The following is a 22243-nucleotide window of genomic DNA, read 5'->3' as shown; positions in this document are numbered from 1 at the left end:
AGCCCAGATATCCATTGACAGATGAATGGGCAGAGGCGATGGGGTAAATATACACACTGCAACATCACTCAGTCATCAGAAGGGATGAAATGAAGCCATTTACAACGATGTGGGAGAAACGGAAAGGACTTTTGCTAAATGAAATAAGTTAGTCAGAGAAAAAAATAATATACGATTGCATTCACATGTGGATTTAAGAAACCAAACAAACTGGCAAAGGGGCAGGGTGGGGGGAATGAGAGAAGAAAACCAAGAAACACACTCTTAACCACAGAGAATAAACTAATAAATACCAGAGGAAGGTGGGGGGGATGGGGAATCAGGGGACGGGGGTAACGGAGGGCACCTGTGACGAGTACCAGGTGTTGTAGCCAGTGGTTGAATCACTATGTGGTACACCTTTAACTATATTATACTGTGTTAACAAATGGGAATTCAGTTAAAACTTTAAAATAACAATTGTTAGTATCGATAGAACGGATGCACACAAGAGATAAAAACAGAAAGGAAATTGAAAATCCAAATAAAGAGTATTTAGAGCCACATCCCATCCTGATCCCAGCTCAGGAGATACCTGCCATGGCTATTGTCATGTCAGCAGAGGCCTGGAGTTTGATTCTCTGGAGAGGCCTCCGAATGGATGGATGCCAGGCACATACGCTAACCCAAAACATACCTATAACGCTTAAAACTAGCCCATTGAAAATACTGGGAGTCCCAGTGCCAAGCACATGACCAGATACAATCTCTACTTGTATACGGACAATAACCCTAACTCTAATTTTAAACTGAACCTTAACCGAGCCTAACACTAGACCTATCAGTAATCGAAAACCAAACACTAACCCCTAGTCCCTAATCCATATACTTAACCCTGATTCCAACTATAACCCTAACCCTAAACAGTAACACTAACCCTATCAGTAACCTAACCCCTAACTGTAATCCAAACCCTAACCCTAACCATAACCCTGAGCCAAGCCCCATGTTCAGCGTCCCCCTGAACACAAACCCTGAGCCTCATCTTCACCTTCGCCCTCTACTCAGCTCTCAAGGCAGATCTCGAAACTACCACCACCTAGGACCCTCCAAGCTCCTGGGCCCTAAGCCTAACTCTAGGCTGGGTTCTGATCTGACCCAACCCAGAGAATGGCTCTGATCCCCAAGGGATTTCAGACACCTGAATGACCCCAGAAGACTTGGTCTCCGACACAGTAGGAAATGTGACTTTTGGAGATTGGCAAGGGGTAGAGCTGAAGAAATCTGGAGGAAAACTAAGCCCATGCACTCATTTAATGCCCCTGGAGCACAAACTGTGAGCCTGATCCTCACTCTAACCCTTACCGAATCTTGCCCTATACTGTAATCCTAATCCCCAATTCCTAAACCTAAATGTAATCCTAACTACGGTAAGAAAATTGGATCCAAATAGTAAAGACATTTTAGACAGTGTGCAGATGAACACAGGTGAGAACTGTGCTGGGGTTACAATGCATCATCTGTGGCATCTCCTCCCACAGGGCTGTGTGCTGCATCCTGGGGAGGGTGTCCCGGGTTTGGCTAAGTGACGCCCTGTGAAGGGGCAGCCCAGGTAAGGGGACCGCGGCTGGGGCATCTGGGGGCTGGGGTACAGAGTGTTTGTGCTGCTGGGACAGGTTTCCTGCAGGTCTGAAATCTCCGAGGAGTCAGTGACTCCTACACTCATGTCACACCTCGCCGGAGGAGCAGAGCACGTCCAGGTGCATGACGGAGGCCAAGCGCCACCCGGGCCTAGGTCAGCCGCAGTGGGAGGCCGCCTGTCACCCAGAGGCCTGCGGGATGGTTACCCCAGAGGCTCCTGTGTCTGCGGCGCAGAAGAAGCGGGGGATTCAGATTTCCAACTTTCCACAGCCCTCCAGCAAAGCCTAGTGACAAGTGTGACAGTGAATGAAGGGAACTGGGGTGTTTAGGAGGGGAGGCTGGTGGAGGGGCTGGAGGGGGGCCTGGAGGGGGGCCTGCTCCCATGTCCAGGACAGGCCCCAGCAGGAGGACCCCGCAGGAGAGACGCCGGCGACAGGCCGCAGCAGGGGAACGGGGTCCCCCAGGAGACCCTTACCCCGCAGCCCGGCGCTGAGGAGCCTGCTGCTCAGGACGCTCCTCCGACACAGCCGCCCAGCTGCCTCCCTCCCCAGGGAATAATGAACAGGTGACAGGCCTGCTCCCCGACCCGCACCCCCGGGGACACCCAGGGCGACACGCGGCCACGGGGACCCTCCGTGCTCGGCGACCGTAAGACCCGATGCTGTGAAAATAAAATACCGCTCCCCGAGGCCGTCTACGCAGTCAGCGCAGTCCTTCGGACCTCCCAGCGGCGTGGTTACGCGCTCGGAGCCAACAGCCCCGAAGCAGTGTAGACGCGGGAGGACCCTGCAGGGCGGAGGCGGCAACGGCAGGACCCGAACCCGTGTGGCGCATAACAAGGCTGAGCGCAGCTTCCCACGGGATCCCGAGCCCAGAAAGGGGGGACACCCTAGCCCCGGCACGGCCCCGCGCGGGGCCCCAGGTCACCGCAAACACCGCCCGGAAACCCCTGCGTCGGTGCAGCGCGCCATCCTCCGAGGGTCCTGTGAGCACGGCCCCCAGCAGCCCCGCTCGGCGGCGTCTCCTCACCTGCTCCTCCATGGCGGGTCCTGAGGGGGCTCAGGCCCGCGTGGACGCGGCCCCACCTCCGGGGCGGAGGCGGAGAAGGCGGGGCTCCTGCCATAGGAGGCAGAGACTAGGCCTCTGGAGCTCGCCCTCCGTGGGTCTGGCCGGGAGCTGGGCTGGGGCACCCCCGGGGGGCGGTGGGGGCGGTGGAGACCGTGCAGCGCCCGCCCCTCCCAGGGCCCAGCTGAATCCAATAAATGCTAGAACTTTCTCAGTGAAACGGAGTACAATATCCCAGCTTCTCTAGAAATACTTAAGGAACAATTAACTGGAAAGCATATAGAATGCGGGCCGCTGGGTGGCTCAGTCGGTTAAACGTCTGCCTTCGGCTCTGGCCTTGATCCCGGGACCCTGGGGTCGGTCCAGGCCCACACGCGGCTACTTGCTCAGCGGGGAGTCTGCTTGTCCCTCTCCCTCTGACTGCTGCTCTGCCTGCTGGTGCTCTTTCTCTGTGTCAAAGTCTTTTTAAAAAAGGAAAGGATATAAAATGTACACAGAAACTTTATAACTTACAGTGAAACTCACACAAGATTGCAGATAAACTTAAAATACACAAGTATTGGGCACCTGGGTTGCTCAGTTGGTTAACAGTCTGCCTACCTCTGGGATCATAATCCCTGGGTCCTGGGACCCAGCCTGGCATGGAGCTCCCTGCTCAGTGCGGAGTCTGTTTCTCCCTTTGCCTCTGCCTTCTGCCCCCTGCTCATGCTCTGTGTCACTATCTGTCTCTCTCAAATAAATAAAATCTTTTTAAAAAATATTTTATTTGGGCAGCCTCAGTGGCTCAGACCTCTCTCTCTCTCTCTCTCTCTCTCTCCTCTCTCTCTCTCTCTCATGAAAAAATAAAATCTTAAAAAAGAAATAATTGCCATTTTAACAATATTCAGTACAGGGCACCTGGGTGGCTCAGTTGATTAAGCGTCTGCCTTCAGCTCACATCATGATCCTGGTCTCCCAGGACCAAGTTCCAGGATCCAGCCCTGCATTGAATCCTGCATTGAGCTCCCACCTCAGTGAAGACTCTCTTTCTCCCTCTAACCCTCCCCCCTCTCATGCTTTCTCTCTGATAAATAAATGAAATCTTAGGGAAAAAAAGCAACATCAAGTGCTCTGCTCCTGGACAAGGAATATCTTTGCAGTTATGTTTTTTTTTTTCATGATTGAAGTATTTTTATTTTATGTACAGTGAGTCAACATTAAGGGGTTATCCTGGGGACACCAGCATAGCTCAGCAGTTGAGTCTCTGCCTTTGGCTCAGAGCATGATCCTGGAGTCCCGAGATCGAGTCCCGCCTCAGACTCCCTGCAGGGAGCCTGCTTCTCCCTCTGCGTGTGTCTCTCATGAATAGATGAATAAAATCTTTTAAAGGGGGGGTTATCTTGGATATCTGAATTGAGGCAGATGGGATGGGGATCTTGAATGGGATGGCTCATTCAAGGAGACTCATTTAATCCAATTTACTGAAGCTGGTATCCCTCGCAGACCGACAAAAACTCCGGCAGCACCTATTGAGGCAGTATTTCTGGGTCAGACTGCTTGGGTTTGAGCAGAAGTGGAAAAAAGGAACCCTGACCCAAGTTCCTTGGATGGCTCCAGTGCTGTTGTTGGTGAGCCATCCTGTTCTCTCTTGGATGCACTGAGGCAAAAAGCGCATTTATTTATATGTTATTTGATTTCTCTCATCTGTGTTTTAATGTTTTATGAATATTTTTATGTACATTGTTAGATTTATACCTAAGAACCTTAATTTTTGAGCTGTAGTTTTTCATTTCACGTCCATTTGTTCTGTACATCATTGCTGACCATCTCAGTTAATTTAAGCTATCAAAATGTCACAGACCAGGTGGCTTATAAACAATAGACATTTATTTCTCACAGTTCTGGAGGGTGCACGTCTGAGATTAGGGTATCTCTGGCAGCAGACTTTTTTTTTTAAGATTTTATTTATTTATTCATGAAAGACACACAGAAAGAGAGGCAGACACACAGGCAGAGGGAGAAGGAGACCCCATGCAGGGAGCCCGATGTGGAACTCAATTCTGGGACCCTGGGACCACGCCCCTGAGCCAAAGGCAGGCGCCAAACCACTGAGCCACCCAGGGATCCCCCAGCAGAAGACTTGTTGTATCCTCACTTGGAGGGAACGTGCTGGGGTCTCTTTTACAAGGGGACCACACCCTTATGACCCAATAACCTGTTCATTGGTCTGTTTCTGTTTTCATCATCTCAGGGCCCATTTTGTTACTGTTTTTACTTGGAGGTTACCCATTTTCTCTAGGCTTCCAGTGTTCCAGTGTTCTATTAGATTTTTAAAATATTGTAAATTTTTAAAAAAAGATTTTGTTTTATTCATGAGAGATACACAGAGAGAGGCAGAGACATAGGCAGAGGGAGAAGCAGCCTCTGTGCAGGGAGCCTGCTGTGGGACTTGATCCCGGGACTCCGGGATCATGCCCTGAGCCAAAGGCAGACGCCCAACTGCTGAGCCACCCAGGCGTCCCAAAAATTATTTCAAAATTTTATTTTAAATAGGCTTCACACCCAGTGTGGAGCCTAATGCAAGGTTTTAAACTCACAACCCTCATATTAAGACCTGAGCTGAGATCAAGAGTCGGACACTTAAGTAGCTGAGCCACCCAGGTCCCCCTCTCATTTGACTTTTAATTTCTATTCTCTTTTCCCCCCAGAATTGTCACAGTTGGTGAACCAATATAAATATATTATTAACTGAAGTTCATTTTGTGTCCAGTTCCCCTCTGTTCTAGCTTTGCTGCTCCAAGGTCCTGTGTGTGGCACCACATGACATGTGGTCATCATATCTCTTCAGACTCTTCTTGGCTCTGACAATTTCTGAGATTCTCCTCGTTTCAGTGACCTTGACAGTGTTGAGGAGGAAATGGTCAGATTTTTTTTTTTTGGTCAGATGTTTCATAGATTTAGCTCCACCTCTGTGATGGATGGCTGAGTGTCTACATCAGGCATTTGGAATTGTGCATTCTTTTCTACTCATTACAAAAGAAAAGTCTATGTAATACGTTATCTTTACCAGTGTGAACACCTGGTAGTTATTTTAGGCTTTGGTTTCATTCCACCAGTAGATTGTTCGATCAATTTATTCCTGCTGTGGCTCTTTCTGTTGTCTCCTATTTCCTTTGACATATTTTCAACTTGGTGGGATTTTCATTATTGGTATTCACTCACTTTCTGATACTTCAGGATTATCCTGGCTCCTGTATTCATTATCTTAGTTCCTAGTGCCAGCCGTCTCTTCCAAAAGCCCTTTTTATAGAGAATTGTATAAAAAAACTTGTATACCATGGGAACTAAATCTGCTCAGATGACAATGTAAGGAAATATATGCATGTCTTCCAGCCTATGTCTACACTCCTAATTTTAGAGATTTTAAAGAAAGATTTTATTTATTTATTCATGAGAGACACACAGAAGCAGAGACATAGGCAGAGGGAGAAGCAGGTTTCGTGCAGGGAACCCGATGTGGGACTCGATCCCGAGACTCCAGGATCACGCCCTGAGCCAAAGGCAGACACTCAATCGCTGAGCCACCCAGGTGTCCTGCAGGACCAATCCTTATATATGTTATCACACCCTCAAAATCAATGTAACAAAGTTTTCCTCTCATTAATTTTTATTTTTAATTATGGTAAAATACACATAACAAAATTTACCATTTTCAACATATTTTTTAAATTTTTATTTATTTATTCAACAGAGACACAGAGAGGGAGGCAGAGATAGAGGCAGAGGGAGAAGCAGGCTCCCTGCAAGGAGCCTGATATGGGGCTCGATCCCAGGACCCCGGGGGTCACGCCCTGAGCCAAAGGCAGACAGACGCTCAACAACTGAGCCACCCAGACGTTCCATTTTCAACATTTTTAAGTGAATATTCACATTGATGTGTAACCCTCACCAGTATTTTTTCTCAACTCCATCCACACAGCATGATAATTTCAATTTTTTCACATCCATTTTTTTAGATAACAGCCATTCCCTGGGTGTGAAGTGGCATCTCACTGGGGTTTTCATTTTCATTTCCCTGATGTATAAGGATGTTAAGCATCTTTTTATGTGTTTGTTGGGTTTGGATTAGACCATGATTTGTTGTATATGACACCAAATAACATTCAGAATTTAAGAAAATGTTTAGAAATGGAATATCTGATATGACTTTGATATCAGAATATATAAAGAGCTCCTACAACTCAATACCACAAGGACAAGCAATCCAATTAAAAAATAGGCAAAGGACTTGAACAGGATTTTCTCCAAAGATGACACACAAGAAGCCCATGAAAAGATGTTCAACATAACCAACCATCAGGAAAATGTAAATCAAAATCACACTGAGGTACCACTTTATACCCATCAGAACGGTGATTTAAGGGATGCCTGGCTGGCTTAGTTGGAATAGCATGTGACTCTTTTTTTTTTCTAGGATTAGTTATTTATTTTAGAGAGAGTTAGAATGAATGAGAGGAGCAGAGGGAGAGAGAATCCCAAACAGATGCCATACCGAGTGCTGAGTCCTACATGGGGCTCGATTGCATGATCCCAAGATCATGACCTGAACAGAAACCAAGAGTTGGACACTTCAAATCGAACGTGCCACCCAAGCACCCCAAGCATGGGACTCTCGATCTCAGGGTCGTGAGTCAAGCCCCACGTTGGATGCAGAGATTATTTAAATTAAGAAACTTAAAAAACATTTTTTAAAGGACACTAACAACAGTTGGTGAGGATGTGGAGAAATTGTAACCTGAGTACATCATTGATGTAAAATGCTGAAGTCACTGTGGAGAACAGCTTGGCAGTTCCTCAGAAATTCTAAACATAGAGTTACCATATGATTTAGCAATTCCGTTCCTAGGAATATACACAAAAACTTAGAAAACAGGTACTGAAACAACTTTTACATGAATGTTCACAGCAGTGCTGCTCACAACAGGGAAAAACTGGTAACAGCCCAAGGGTCGAGCAGAATGGCTGGGTGCGGTCCCTCCACACAATGGAACACCATCGAGTCACAGTAAGGGTTGAGGCACTGATACTGCAAAGTGGGCGAACCTTGAAAACACTATGCTGAGGAAAAAGGCCGTGGAAAAAGTCACGTATCGTATAACTCCATTTCTACAAAATGCCCAGAAGAGGCGAGTCTATGGAGACGGGGAGCAGGCAAGGGCCTTCAGAGGGCCCGGGGGGAGCGACTGCTTAACGGGAAGGGGATTTCCTGTGGGAGTGACAATGGTCAGACAACATCACCATGTACTGAATGTCACTGAACTGTACACTTTGAAAGAGGGTTAAATTATGTGGATTTCACCACACTGAAAAAGAAAGAAAGAGGGGCCCCTGGCTGGCTCAGTCGGTGGAGCATGCAAGTCTTGATTTTAGGGATGTGGGTTCAGCCCCCACGTTAAGGGGAGAGATGGCTTAAAAATTCAAAAAAAAAATCTTAAAAACAAACCAAGAGAAACCGTTGGACATCCTCCCCCGTCAGGGAGAGTCCCCTTCCCTCGCTGCCCTCAGTCTGGCCTTCCAGGCCTTCCATGGTCCAGCCAGCCACGTGTGGGGCCCTCGAGCTCCAGCAGCATCATGCACCCAACTCCCTGGAAACAGCAGCCGCATCAAGGACTGGGGTTCCCAGTCGCTGGCTCTCTGACTCCTTCAGAACCGGTGCTCAGCAACTTCCTCCTCCCAAGATCTCCCAACCTGGCTCTGCTGTGAATTGGATCTCAGAGCACACAATGTCCAAGGGTCATCTCATCTCCAAAGGGGGAAGCCAGAGTTTTCTGGGCACAGAGGTGTGCAGGCGACTTGCTCAGGGGAACTCAGAGCAACGTGGCCAAAGGGGCAAGCATGGCTCACTTCCCATCACGCAGCCTCCAAGGGGTGCATGTTCAAGCTCCAGCCCAAAGTTGGGTCTCTGCATGTCACTGAGAGAAAATGTGATTCACAGAAACAGTGTCTCCGGCCACGCAGAACAGGCGTCCCAGCTGTGGGTGGTCACTCGTCACATGCAGGTTCCCTGGGTAGCCACGAGGGCCACACAGTTGCTGCTCCGATATCAGCCCAGGGGTCAGCTCCAGGAAGTGGATTCGAGCTATTTTTTTTAATACTCGGTTAGAACTAAAGATGTCTGCACCTCACTTCCGTCCACACCCTTCCTGCTCTCTACATGCTAAAAATACATTCTGGGTCCTGCTTCACCCCTGCTGACCACAGTCTGGCTCCTCTGAGGCTCCCCATAAACCCCCAGGGGCGCCACTGGCATGCAAAGGGGAGGGGGAAGCCTGTCTGAGGCAGAGGGGGCCTGTGCCTTTGGAAGCCTAGGGCTGCAAGTGCTTTCTTCTGCGTGGACCACAGGGGTCACCAGATCCCTAGGGGCAGGCACCTCCACCTCCACTTGACCCTACGTGTAAAACCTCAGCACCTCCAACCCCAGAGAGCCCGAGAATAGACTGACCCCATCCCTTTGTGCTCCTCTGGCCCCTCTCCCAGCCAGCAGCGGTTTGAAAGACCCACTGGACCCCTTCTAATCTCAGGAGGAGAGGGACCTCAGGAAGGCACAGAAAGAGGTCATAGCACCTCCCTTGCATCTGCTGGGTGCAGGCAGACCCTTTAAGGTGGTGAGGGCAGAACAGGCTGTGGGCCCACACCCATCTTTTCTGAGGGGTCCGAGTGAAGCCAGAAAGCAGGGAGGGAAGTGGTGGGCCAGGGTGGGGGTGCTGAGTGGCAGGATGCTGAGGGGAGGGGAGGGGAGGGAGGAAGGGGTCACCCGCTGGCCTCTGTCCAGACAGGATGTCTGTGCAGAGGCTCCATTCTCAGAGAGACTTTGGTCCATTTTCTGCAAAATGGACATTATGCAGCTGGCAAGTCGGGGCTCTAGATCACACCCAGTGACTGCAGAGGGTAGGAGCGAGGCCAACACCCTGAGGTCCTCATGCAACCCATTCAGCAGGGTCTTTCCTCTCACCATGACCGACTCCCACACAGGTACTTCCTTGCCAGGCATCCAGACTATGCTGGTCACCAGAAAGGCCATGGGCCAAAGTCGGGCTGGGCCCAGAGCTCCGTGTGCTTCCTGGGAAGGTAGAGGGGTAGCAGCCCCCAGAGCAGCCCAGTCACCACTGTTGCCCTCTGACTGTGGGGGAGCTGGCCTGGGGGGGGTGCTTGCAGGGACCCAGTCCTCCTGCGGCAGGTAGGCAGGCGGCTGCCCTCCATGTAGCACATGCCCTGCTCCCAGCACAGCCCCTGGGAAGCCGGCACCAGGGCCCTCCTCCTCGTCCTCTGGGACCACTGACTGCCAGGGATCCACTGGGTCATAGGTCAGCCACGCAATGACCTCCTGGACACTGGACTCCGAGGTTCCTTGTGGGGAACTGACAGGGTCTGGGCTCGGCAGCAGGCCAGTTATGTGGGCCCTGATCCAGGTCTAGTACAGAGAGCATGGGGTGGGGGTAGGGGAAGGGCTCAGGCCGCATGTTTAGGACTCTCTCTGGAAGCAGAGAAGAGGAAGGACTCCTGAGAGTCCTTCCCTCCTCCTCCAAGAAGCTCTCCTGAAATCCTCGCCCAGAGTCCAAACAGTGACTGTGCTCGGAACATTCTATCTTACCCCCACGGGCCAGCCTATCAGTAGCCCAGGACCCTCAGTAATCCCCCACCTCACCACATGGTGCTCACAGCAGCCCGAAACAGGGTACAGGTAGTGACAGGTGCCAAGGACAGAGAAAGTCCCTGGCTGCTGCTTCAGCCGCTTCCATGGGCTACAGAGACTGTGCCCCTCTCCTGGACCCCCCACCCACACACTCAGACAGAGACACTGTCGGGAATGGCACCTTTGGGCTGAGGGCAGCAGACCTGGACCCCTCCGTGGGGCCACAAGAGGCTCCCCACCTCCTAAAGGGAAGTATTTCCTAGGTGAGACCAGGAACCACCACCAAATGGACCACACATACCTTGCCCTCTGTTACTGCCCTGCTCCCTGGAGAGCTGACCCATGGCTCCAGACCACCCCCACACCCACCCCACCCCTGAGGGGTCTAAATAACTTGGCAGGTGACATGGGTCTCCAAAGGAGGGCTGGGTGCGTGCAGCCCAGATGACCTCAGGGGTCCGGCCACCACCTGAGAGAAGGAGGTGGCCTCCACCAAAGACAAGATGCTCCGCTTTAAGTCTCGAGTTATACCTTTGTACAACAATCCAAAACTGAAAATTGGACTCCCTTTCTAAATTATTTTCTGGGCTCCCTTTTTAGAGACACAATGATGAGGCAGAGGGAAGCCCAGCAATGGCAGGGGGATCGGGGAAGAGCAGGCCCAAGAACCCCAGGAAGCATCACATGCCATCCTCCACCCGCAGTGGGGAACTTGAAACCACCTGCTGGAGCCCAGAGCGCAAGAGCCCCCAGGCCAGAGGGAACTGGAGGGGTCTGATGTGAAGACCCCGCTGGTGGTGCTCACCAGGGCACTACAAGGGGGGTATGTGGAGTGTGCTCAGTGGCCAGGGTGCCAGCACGCTACCCAGGGGAACAAGGAAGGGCCAGGAGCTCCATAGCAACCACCAGAGCAGTAGCCCACAGACCACCGAGGGCCCCAAGGACAGCACCAGCACCAGACCCTCCCCACAGACATCTTCAAAGAAGCAGGCACAAGACACATGGCAGCTGCAAGACACCACCATAGTCTGCACCACAAAATGACCATCTACCTTTCAGGGGCTGTTCCCTCCAAAACAAAAAGAAACCCGCGATAGAGAATACAGCTAATTGTTTTGATGCATTTGAGACACAGTGTGTAAATTTAAACCCACTACGTATACCAAAAAAAGCTCAAAGCACTGACAAAGGCCCCCACACTAGCCTCCGCTCCCGCTGAAGCCCACATTCTGGGCAGGCCAGACCTGTGGGTGACCCCAGCCCCACTCCCACTCCTGCCACGGGCTGTGCATGCACCTGGAAGTCACCGTGGTGCACACTAGCAGGACTGGAAGAATGGAGCCAGAGAGGGTACGTTCTGGTAGAAGCTTCTCTTCATCCTGAGGCCAGGAGAGGACAGCTGGAGGCCTACGCACACCCAAGGGGTTGGGGGAGGGGGGTCCTCGGAGGCCCCAGTTCCAGGAGGCCTGAGGTCCCGTGGGAGCTTCACTCCCTTCCAGCCAGAGGCAGCCCTGCCTCATCTGTGCTGCTGCCTCTCTCGCCTCTAGCTGGGGGCAGACCTGCTCTCAGGGCAAGACCCAGCACGTGCCCGTGCAGCCTCCTGGGCTGATGACCCCGTAGGGCTCCTTACACCAAGACACGTGTCCTTTACAGGGTGAGCTGCGATAGTGGGTTTAAGGCCACAGGGAGAGCCCTCGCGTGCTCCTCCCAGAGGGAGCCACATGTGTGCCCCTAGCAGCCAGGAGCAGCTCACTGCCCCACCTGACTCCTCCCTGAGCAACAGACCCACTGGCCCCCCACAAAGATGTGGCTCAGGACTCTGACGTAGCAAGTCCGCCTCAGTTCCACGGGTCACAGCTCATCTGCCCCCTCGGCTTCTCTTCCTAAGGCCTGCCAATTCCCTCCACATGGCTCCCTCTCTACGTCTCCTGCTGGCTCCAAGCAAATCGACACCCTCTGGACATCACCAAGGCCTCCAGGTGGGTCCTCCCCCCACTCAAATCTATTCTCAAAATACAAACCAGGCCTTGTCACATAGTTTCACGTAGTTCAAGAGCTTTCCTGTGGTCCCAGGTCAAGTCCGGCCGCCACAGCCCACCCAGCCATCTCCTTCCCCACCCCCCACTCCCCCCACAACACCCCACTCTATCGTTCCCACTTCCTCGCATCCTTTCTGCTGCCAGTCCACACCCAGTCCGTCTCCTACGGGCCCCCTCCTATGACCTGACAGGGGTGATGGTTGCCAACGGGGCCATGCCTGTTTTGTTCTCTGGGGCATTCACCAGGACTCTGAGCACAGCAGATTCCCAAGACTGCATTTTTGTGGAAAGCGTTTAAACATGAGCAAACCACAGAGAACCTCCAAAGGCCAGATATGAGGATCTTGGGTGGCTTGGGCCCGATGAATTTGGATTCTTCTGGGCCTCTTTGGAGCCATAGGGCCCCCAACACACCCATCAACTGGGAACTCTCCACGGGTCCAGGGCAGAGGCTTCAAAACCCCCGCCCCATCCAGGACCAGATGGTGGGGAGCGATGACCTGTCTGGCCTGAGATGCCCCACCTACCACACACCTACACACGCACACACTGACTCACATCTGCACACATGAACATGCACACAGAAACTCACACAGAGACATGCTAGCACAATAGCAGGTGTGCACACAGACACACACACACACCCTGGCTACCAACCTGGGTGAAAGCTTGAACACCGCGAGGTAGGTCAGGCTGGTCAGCAGCAAAAAGATGGGCACAGCAACAAGGGTGCTGCTGTTGGGCTATCCCCGAAGCAAGAACAGGTGAGAACCTACGGGAAGGAAGGGCCCAGGGCTGTGACCCTCTGTGGCACCAGGATGTTCCTCCAAATACACATGGCAAAGCACCCCTAGGAGTGCCCTGGGCCACACCTGAAATTTGCTCATAGGCCACAGGGATTGTGTCATGCCTGCTAATGAATCGCCCGCCCCTGGCCCTCACCTCTTACGTCTGCAAGGTCATCAGGGTCAGACCCCTTCACACCAGTTCACAGGGGGTCAGCCCTGCCCTCCCTCAGGACAGGGACAATGTCCAGGCTCCAGAGACAGAAGCACAGGCCTGGTGTGCCACCCAGGGCCACACTCACACCAGTGACAGACAACAACCACAGGTTCTGAGGCCCAACATTTAGCAGGTGGTTGTTTCCTCCTTAAAACTCTGTCTCCAGGGGAGGGTGGTCAGCTGGGGCATGACTGCCTCAGGGAGGGGGTTCCAAGAGGGTGAGAGGGTGGGACGGTACGATGCACGAGTGAGGGGAGTCCCTCTAGGAGGGAGACCCCCACCTTGAACAGGGCTCTGAGGAGATGGGAAGCACACAGACTAGCGCCATTCGCTCCACTGGGCCTCACAGTGCTGCTCCTGCACCATCTCCTCCTTCAGTGTGGCCATCTGGACACGCAGCCTGGCCTCATAGCTGGAGCCAGGGTCCACTTCTATAGCTTCAAGGGTGAGCTGGGTCACCCCGACAATGTGATCCCTGTGCCGGGCCTGCTGTGGGGCAGAGAGCAGTTAGCAGGCGGTGAGGGTGAGACAGGGTCCACTGACCCTCAAGAACCCACATGCACACATATACATGACCGAGCACATGCACGTGGGCACAGGTACACATGCACAGCACACGGGCCTACACGCACTTAATGCAGGTGCACTGAGCTGCTGCTCCCAGGAGAGAGAGTCAGCCCAGCATTACCTCCCAGGCCTCTTCCTGTTTCTTGAAGGCCAACTCATAGCTGAGGATGGCGGCCAGAGGCTCCAAGGCAGGACTGACGCCCCAGGTCAGGACACAGGACCCAGAGCTGACATTGCTCTGTAAGTCCGAGGGAGGGTCCAACTTCACTGAAACACAGTGAGGCTACATGAGGGCATGTCTGTCAGGATGCCCAGAACTGGGAGGTCTGAAAGATGCTGGGATGGGGGGACATGGTCAAAGCCCTCCCCTCCCAGATCAGGGGCCTCACTGGAGGCAGGTCTCCCAGGGAGGGCCCAGGTGCAACACGAAGACAGGGAGTTCCTCCAGCCCCTGCAGCCAGACAAGGTGATTTCAAATCTTGCCCGCATCTTCCTTCACAAGCTGCTATGGAAGTGCCGGCCGGTGTCTTACTGGAGTCCCTCCTGCTATGACTGAAGTGCATTTCAAGTGACTCAAGTTGTACCCTTGCCCCAACCTGAAGTACTAAATCTTCATCCTCCTCCAAAGCCCTGCCTCTCCGGCAAGCAGTGGGCTCTTGCCCTCCCAGGGGCCCAGCCTGCTCCCAGCCCTGGGCCTCTCTTAGCAGGGATGGAGAACATTCACTGGGCCATGCAGGTTAAGGGCAATGGGATCTTGCCTCCCAATCCCCTTGAAGCCTCAGATGTTCCCTGTCCAGGTACCCCAGCCCAGGCCTCACTGTGTCTCCAGGGCAGGTACTGTGGGTCCACCAAGCTGACCTGCTCCTTCCCAGACACGTAATGGTGGAAAGTGATGGTGAAGTTGTCGGGAGGCACGAGCCCCTCCTCAGGCGGCAGCACCACAGTGCACCCGCTGGCCCGGAAGACACATCTATGCTTGCTGCCCAGCCTGGGGTTGCTGTAAAGGGAGTAGGTCGGCATCAAGGGCTCACCACACCAGCCCAGCCCTGCTGCTGCCCTCACAGGGATCCCACCATCATGGCCCTCATGGAGCCTATCCCTTCAGACTCACCCGGTAAAGAGGAGCCAGGGACTGGGGCCCTGACCCAGCTCTGGGGCAGACCAGTGGCAGTCAATCCTTAGGACATTGTTGTTGAGGCAGGTGAAAGAGCCAGCCTCGAGCCCTGGGAACAGTAATGGCTTGGAGCCCCACCCCCACCCCCGTGGCTGCCTCAGGGCAGGGTTAGGGCCTGGCAGCTGACACTCTGACAAGGAAGTCCCCCGAGAATGATCCCAAAAGAAGGCATCACGGCACGGCTGGGAGGTGATGGGCTCTGACCCCCAGCACATGGGCGGGAATGAAGTCCAGGCAGGTCCCTGAGGACATGCCCAGCACCCTTCCCGCCAAACCCTTCCCTGTGGGGTGAGAGATGGCAGCCCTGCCCCCCAAGCTCTCCACCAACCCACCTCACACAGACACTGGTGCCAGCCCTCACCTCCTCCTTCCCCGTGGATGGAGACTCCGGGCCCGACCCAGGTGCAGATCAGGAGCCAGGTGCTCCACTCTGGCAGCAGGGCCTCTCTCTCTAGGGACCAGTCTGCAAAGGACTGGGCTGAGAGCGCTCCCCACGGGATGCTCCCCATGAGACCCACCTGAGGGCTGCTCCCCATGGGGCATGCTCCTGGCCGCGAGCTCTGAGTGGGTCACTGCCTGTACCGTCACCACGGGCCGTGCAGAGATGGGGCACCACCTGCTCAGCTGTGCTCCTGAGACACTGATGCTCCAAAACACCTGCTGGCCACAGCGCAGACTCATGGCCACACTGCCCTCAAACCCACTTCTCCTGAAGGGTTCTGGACTCTGAGCCCGCTGTGTGCCTGAGTGTGCCTAGAAACATCCTATCTGGCATGGGCACCCCCTGCCGGCACAGCCCCCGTCGCTATCACACAGGGCATCTGGGGTCAGGGTGACCTTGTGCCCCAGTGCAGCACACATCAAACACTTGTGTCCCCCCAGCAGCCCCGCGAGGTAGACACCCTGTCCTTACTTACAAACAAGTGAGTCCCAGGGAGGGGAAAGCCTTGCCCCAGGTCACGCAGCCAACATCTGCACATGCCCTCCCCTGCTGGACCCGCAAATAAAGACCTACTCTGGTGTTCTGACCCAGGACTACGTGGAGGGTGGCAGTGCAGAGGCTGTGCGCTGCCCCTCTGTCAGCTCGGCTGGCCGCACCCTTGTTCTGAGCTACCCGCCCTACAAAGGAGAGCACCGCAGAAGAGCAGGGCCCTCGGTGTGGGGGGGTCCACCTGGGCAACAGAATCCCTGGGGGGATGGGAGCTTAGCTGGGGACAGGGGCTGCTGCTAGGAAGCGCCTGGGTGCAGGGAGGCTGCTGACGTCCTATCACCCCATTTGTAGCTCCAGATGGTGCGCTGATAGTTCCTAAGCAGGAAGCAGGGCCATCCTGGTTATGCAAGCCTGATGGCTGATAAGGAGGCAAAAAAGCAGCAGATGCACTCACAGACCACAGCACGCAAGCCCTCCAGGAGCCTGCACATGCTCAGGCAGCAGATGCCATGTCAACAGCCCAGGAGACTGTCCAGGTACCCACAGGACAGACCCCTGTTAAGATCCATGCTCAGGAAGACTGCACCCCCATCACTTGGCACCAGCGGCCACAGCACGGGAGGCTGTAGCGAGCTTACCCCAACAGCATCTGTCCCCTCCTGCGCAGGGACAGGGTGGAGATGGGGGAGCAGCCTACCACAGCCCACAGTCAGGATGGTGATGACAGGATCAGATTGAACACCGAGATGTGGGGGGTCTGAGGCACAGCAGCCACTGTCCAGCTGAGAGCTGACCCAGGCTCTAGGTGGAGGGACCCCTCTGTCTGTGCATAAGTGGGCCAGCCCTGCCACAGGCCAATAGAGGAGCAGATGGTTTGAGAGCATGGGGTGGGGGAGGGGGGGCTCCAAGCACCGCAGACCCCAGGGCAGGGACAGCTGAGAGCTACCAGTGTCAGGACCCACTCTGGGCGAGGAGCAGAGACCTACATGGTGGGATGGTCCCTGCTTGTCCTCTGAGAACTCTTTCCACAGAGAACGCTTCTGTCTACAAAGCGAGCTGGGCAGGGTGGGGCTGCCACCCTCTGAGAGGAGAAGCCAAGACCAAGGAGAGCAGCAACTCTTCCCCAACACCTGGCACCTCTATTCTCGGCACATGTTCAACCAGTGTCCACACAAGCCTGGGAGCTGCCCACCTTGTCCAGGGCACACACCACTGCTCTGCCTCCCCTTGGGGCTACCCACACATTTGACTACAGACACTGGGCCAGGCATTGTAGAAACCCCCATCCGCACGCTCCCTGGTCCTGGAACAGGCAGTGGGAGGACACCAGGAGATCTGGTCACAGCTCAGACAACACTAGACAATCTCGTAGGATGGCTGTCAGAGCAGGAGAAGGGAAGCCAGTATCTCCCCCTCAGGACAGTCCTGCTGGGGAGCACAGCTGATGCCACCATCTGGCACTGCCCTTGTCCCATCAGGTTGACACTGCCTTCAGCCCATGAGCACTCTGCTCCTTTCTCAGGACCCATCTCCTCTATGACCTCAGGGCCAAGGTCCAGCCCATGAGGTCTGACTGCTGGGGCCTCACGGCTTTCCTACCCTGGTTTCCTGGCCCACCACGAAGTCAGGGACCCCTGCCTCAGAATCCACACACACTGTCAGACCCAGGGGCAGGTCTCCAGACACATACAGCCCCTCACCCACCCTGACCCCCAGGGGAATCCTGCCAGGGCAGGGTGCCTTGTGGCACAACCTCCCAAGTTGGCTTCACCTGATCCATTTACTGTCCCCTTTTACACAGACTACATTTCTAATGGAGTGATATCCCTGTCATTCCGCGTACCCACTCAGAAAGCTGGCAGACATAAAGGATTGGAGGTTGCTATATCAGTGGACATTTATTTAGCACTTTATTCCCTCTTCTGGGGAAAGAGGAAGCAATTCAAACCCTCATGTATTTGGGTCTTGGGAGGTGCATGTCTGGGAGCCATGGTAACAACACCAGGCCGGAGCTGTGGAGACAGACAAGACAGACAAGCTGAGGTGGGCCTCAGGTGGGCATGGACAGGGGGAGGGACCTAGGGCAGAAGGAAGAAGGGAGCCAAGGATGGAAGTCTGAGGGGCACAGGCGGACAGGGGCCAGTGGAGCTCACTCTGGGTCCCCTGCTGGCCTAACCCACCTCACACTATCCCCCCTGCCTGACTTCCTTTAGCATCGGGTGCCTCTTCCTTCACTAAGCTCTCTCTGGCCAGACCAGACACCCCCAGGCGAGGCCAGTCAGCTCATGACAGGAGCAAGGAAGCAGGTAGTGCTGGGGGAAAGGTCTAGAGTAAGGGTATTGACACAGTTCTGGGGGACCTGGGGGCTAAAAGGAGGAAAATGATGCACCTGCTCTTACCACAGGTCAGTGTTAACTGACCTTCTCTGCCCCGAAATGTCCTCATAGCTCCTTTGTAGGCACGTCAGCAAAGCTCATAACTATGCTGCCTCTTTATACCAGGCTCTTCCAGAGGGAGACCTGTCTGATTCACGTTGTGCCCCAACAGGGTAAGAAATGATGACCTTGCCTCTAGATAGCGTTAATGCTTCAGACCCCTGGAAAGAGCACTCTGGGACATGACTTAAGCACGAACCCTCATATCCCCTTCTGCTTGGCCAAGTTGACCTTCCTTCTGGGATCCCACCGTCACCTGCTGCCTATCCACAGCCCCAAGGGGAGATCCCCAGACTCTGGCTCCTCTTCTGCCCGAAGGCCCCCCTCCCAGGACATAGGGTTTTAAGGTGTTTTGCCAACCCCAAGACTGGTACCTCATCTCCACTCATGGTCCTTACAGCTCAGACCATCTGGCCCCAGAACAACCCTAGCCCAGTTATTGAGGAAGAAAAGTCTCTTCCACACCTAAAAACTCTGCCTAACAAACTCAGTACTCTTCTCTCTGCCCAGGAATACTCACACCTAGAAGTGACAGCCTGTCATTCTTTAGCAAATATTGCCAAAATGCTGTCTCTGGGAGACACCCAAGATAAGGACACTGGAGGAGGTAAGACTAGGGTGATTCTCCCCACTGCTTCCAAGGTTCATCCACAGGTTCTTCCCAGGGCCCGGGCTGCCGGCCCCTCTCTGCCATCGGCTCAGGCTGACTTGACTGCCAGACTCACCTTCCCAGATGCATTTTCTGGGTCCCATGGCAAGTCTGAAGGGAACCCAACCCTCCAGACCTGGAGATGACCGTTCCTGTGTTTGCAGCAAAGCCTCTCAGTCTGATTCAGGATATAACTGCAGTGAGCAGTGATGTGAGCCCCCCATGGCAGGCTTACACAGGCCGCCCACATCTGAAACCATGATGCAGAGCAGAGCAGCTGTCCCAAGTGGGCCTGACAGACGACTGCCACCACTAATAATAAACCTGGGAATTAGGAGGTGGGATGACCCTTCATTCCCCATAACACCCAAGGTTGCCAAACATGGACATTGGTGACCTGTCCATTGATTGGCAGATTGTCTGTTAGATTCATTCCAACAAACTCCCCTGGAGAGGGTGCTAAACACAAAAGTGATGCACTCTTAAAGAAAACAAATGATACAGGAAAAATATAAAAATGAGTCCTCTTTATCTCACCCCAGAGCGAGCTTCTGAGAGAAGTTGGGCCAAATCCTTCCAAAGACGTGAAAACAAATGCACATGTTTGATGGACTCATACTCTGCTGAGCTTTGCAGACTCCTTGTTCCTCTGGCTATTTTCAACATCCTTTAGGTCAGCAAATAAAAACCTGTTTTTTGCCTTTAATGGTAGTACGTGCCACGGTTCAATAATCCTATGGATGAACATTTGGATTGCTGCCACTATAAGCTATTTTTATTTTTTGAGGTATGACATATTATGTTACTTTCTGGTGCATATATGCAACTTTCAGCAAAGGCAGTGAACAATTCTGGTCATGGACCTTTAATAACCAGAATGAGTACCTGTGGACAAAGAATTTTAGGGATGGAACTGATTCAAAGTTCAGCATTTTAAAATACAGGTACTACCAAGTGGCACTCCAAGAACATACCACCATCTACTCCACCAGAAGTCACCAACAGCGTACATTATCAGTCTTTTAAATCTTTGCCTATCTGATAGGCAAAGATATTTCAGTGTTGCTTTCATTTACACTTCACTGGTTATTAGTAAAGATATGCATCTTTTCATTTACTTATTGGCTGTGTGTTCTTTAGGGTACCCAAATAAGGTCACATTTCAGGATGCATGTGTGTGTTCTGTGCATCAAAACATCTGGAGTAAGCTCTGGAGTCTGAGAACAACCAGGACCCACAGAGAGATGAAATCAAAAGTTCAAGCCCATGAAACAACTTAGGAATGGCGAGAAACATAAATCACACATCTATTTTTTGAGAGGGGGAAGGGGCAGAGAGCGAGCAAGAATCTTAAGCAGGCTCCCTGTCCAGTGAAGAGCGTCTGATGCTGAAACTAGAATTTACTACCTTAAGTCTCCCAGACCACACAACCCACAACACAACCACAAAGGGTGGAAAGGGAGGAAATCCTGAAGGGGTGGAGTGCACCAAATTCTACATCTAAACTCTACTTCCTAAAATAAAAACAAACAAACTTTACCAAAGTCTCTGGATGACTTCTGAACTACATGTGTATAGGTCAACTCCAAGCAACCCAGCTAAGGTTAAGCAACCTGAACAGAAGTTTGGGCTGCTGCCTATATCAGAGACAGAGTTTACAGCCTGCTTTAAATACAAATAAAAAGTCAACACTCTCCAGAGAAACCTAACAGGATCTAGTATCTACAATCTATATCATTCACAATTGCCAAAATAAATCGAAGAGTATTAGACACGTGAATAAACAGAACTAGGTGACCCATACTTAAGAGGAAAAGTAATCGATAGGCAACACTCCCAGGACTAAGAGGTTGGAAACAGCAGAGGTTTTTTTTAATAATAAATTTATTTTTTATTGGTGTTCAATTTACCAACATACAGAATAACACCCAGTGCTCATCCCGTCAAGTGCCCCCCTCAGTGCCCATCACCCATTCACACCCCCCCGCCCTCCTCCCCCTTCCACCACCCCTAGTTCGTTCCCCAGAGTTAGGAGTCTTTACGTTCTGTCTCCCTTTCTGATATTTCCTACACATTTCTTCTCCCTTCCCTTCTATTCCCTTTCACTATGATTTATATTCCCCAAATGAATGAGAACATATAATAAAACACAGTATAAAAAGAATACATCGTAATAGTGCAGAAAACAAGAAAAATTCCTAAGACATCTGGGGAAGTTAATCCAGTGCCCTTCCTGGGTGATGGGAGGGATCCAGGGAGAATACTGGAAAATCACGATGACCAGTCAGTTCTAAATATGAAGCAGCCATATAAATATAAAGGTACGTTTTTTCCTTTAACCTATTATCAATGCATACCCATCATGACAAAACAACAAAAGTGAACCATGAATATAACATTTTTAATGGCACAGCATAGATTACTGAATCATCAAATTGGATGCCAAAGGACTGTTTACTATGGAATAACACCGCAGCAGATTATCAAAACACACACAAACCCACTGGCACTATTCTCAACACACCAGAGACCCCACGAACTCCTGTACCCTCAGCCTAACCCTCAATTAGGTCAATTAGGGTAGGAACTCTCCTAGCCAACAATCGTACCCGCACCCAGGGAATTGGGGAAGCCCTCTGCCGCAGGAATTGTCAAGCTGGGATCCCTGGGTGGCGCAGCGGTTTGGCGCCTGCCTTTGGCCCAGGGCGCGATCCTGGAGACCCGGGATTGAATCCCACGTCGGGCTCCCGGTGCATGGAGCCCGCTTCTCCCTCTGCCTGTGTCTCTGCCTCTCTCTCTCTCTCTGTGACTATCATAAAAAAAAAAAAAGGAATTGTCAAGCTGCCACAGAGACGGAAATCATTCCATGTGGAACCGTCACCAACAGAGAGTACGGCACAGACTGGAAGCACCCTGAGACACAAGTCCCCAGTCCACGGACTCTCCTGAGGGTCAGTGGGAAACAATTTCAGGGAGGAAGGCTCACTGCGAAGGCCCCTGTCATTTCTGCATCCTAAAACCCTCTCCACACCGCCCACACACAGGAACCCAAGCGCTCCTGCTCCCTAATCCTCATCCAACCTGGAGGT

At 52.7% G+C, this 22243-nt stretch overlaps 1 protein-coding gene across 1 annotated transcript; it reads right to left on the bottom strand.

Moving 5' to 3' along the window:
- Positions 1 to 2679: 2679 nt before the first annotated feature.
- IL9R (interleukin 9 receptor) lies at positions 2680 to 19258 on the bottom strand. The gene is given in 11 exon segments (XM_025988982.2): positions 2680 to 2928; positions 9677 to 10135; positions 11558 to 11678; positions 11680 to 11736; positions 13054 to 13128; positions 13637 to 13887; positions 14087 to 14232; positions 14784 to 14962; positions 15077 to 15188; positions 15501 to 15602; positions 19231 to 19258. Coding segments are annotated over 11 exon segments (1779 nt in total).
- Positions 19259 to 22243: the final 2985 nt, after the last annotated feature.

This window comes from Vulpes vulpes, chromosome X, assembly GCF_048418805.1.
Source record: "Vulpes vulpes isolate BD-2025 chromosome X, VulVul3, whole genome shotgun sequence".
Lineage (NCBI taxonomy): Eukaryota > Metazoa > Chordata > Mammalia > Carnivora > Canidae > Vulpes > Vulpes vulpes.
Note: the sequence above shows the minus strand (reverse complement) of the source record. Positions and strands in the feature narration are given on the sequence as shown.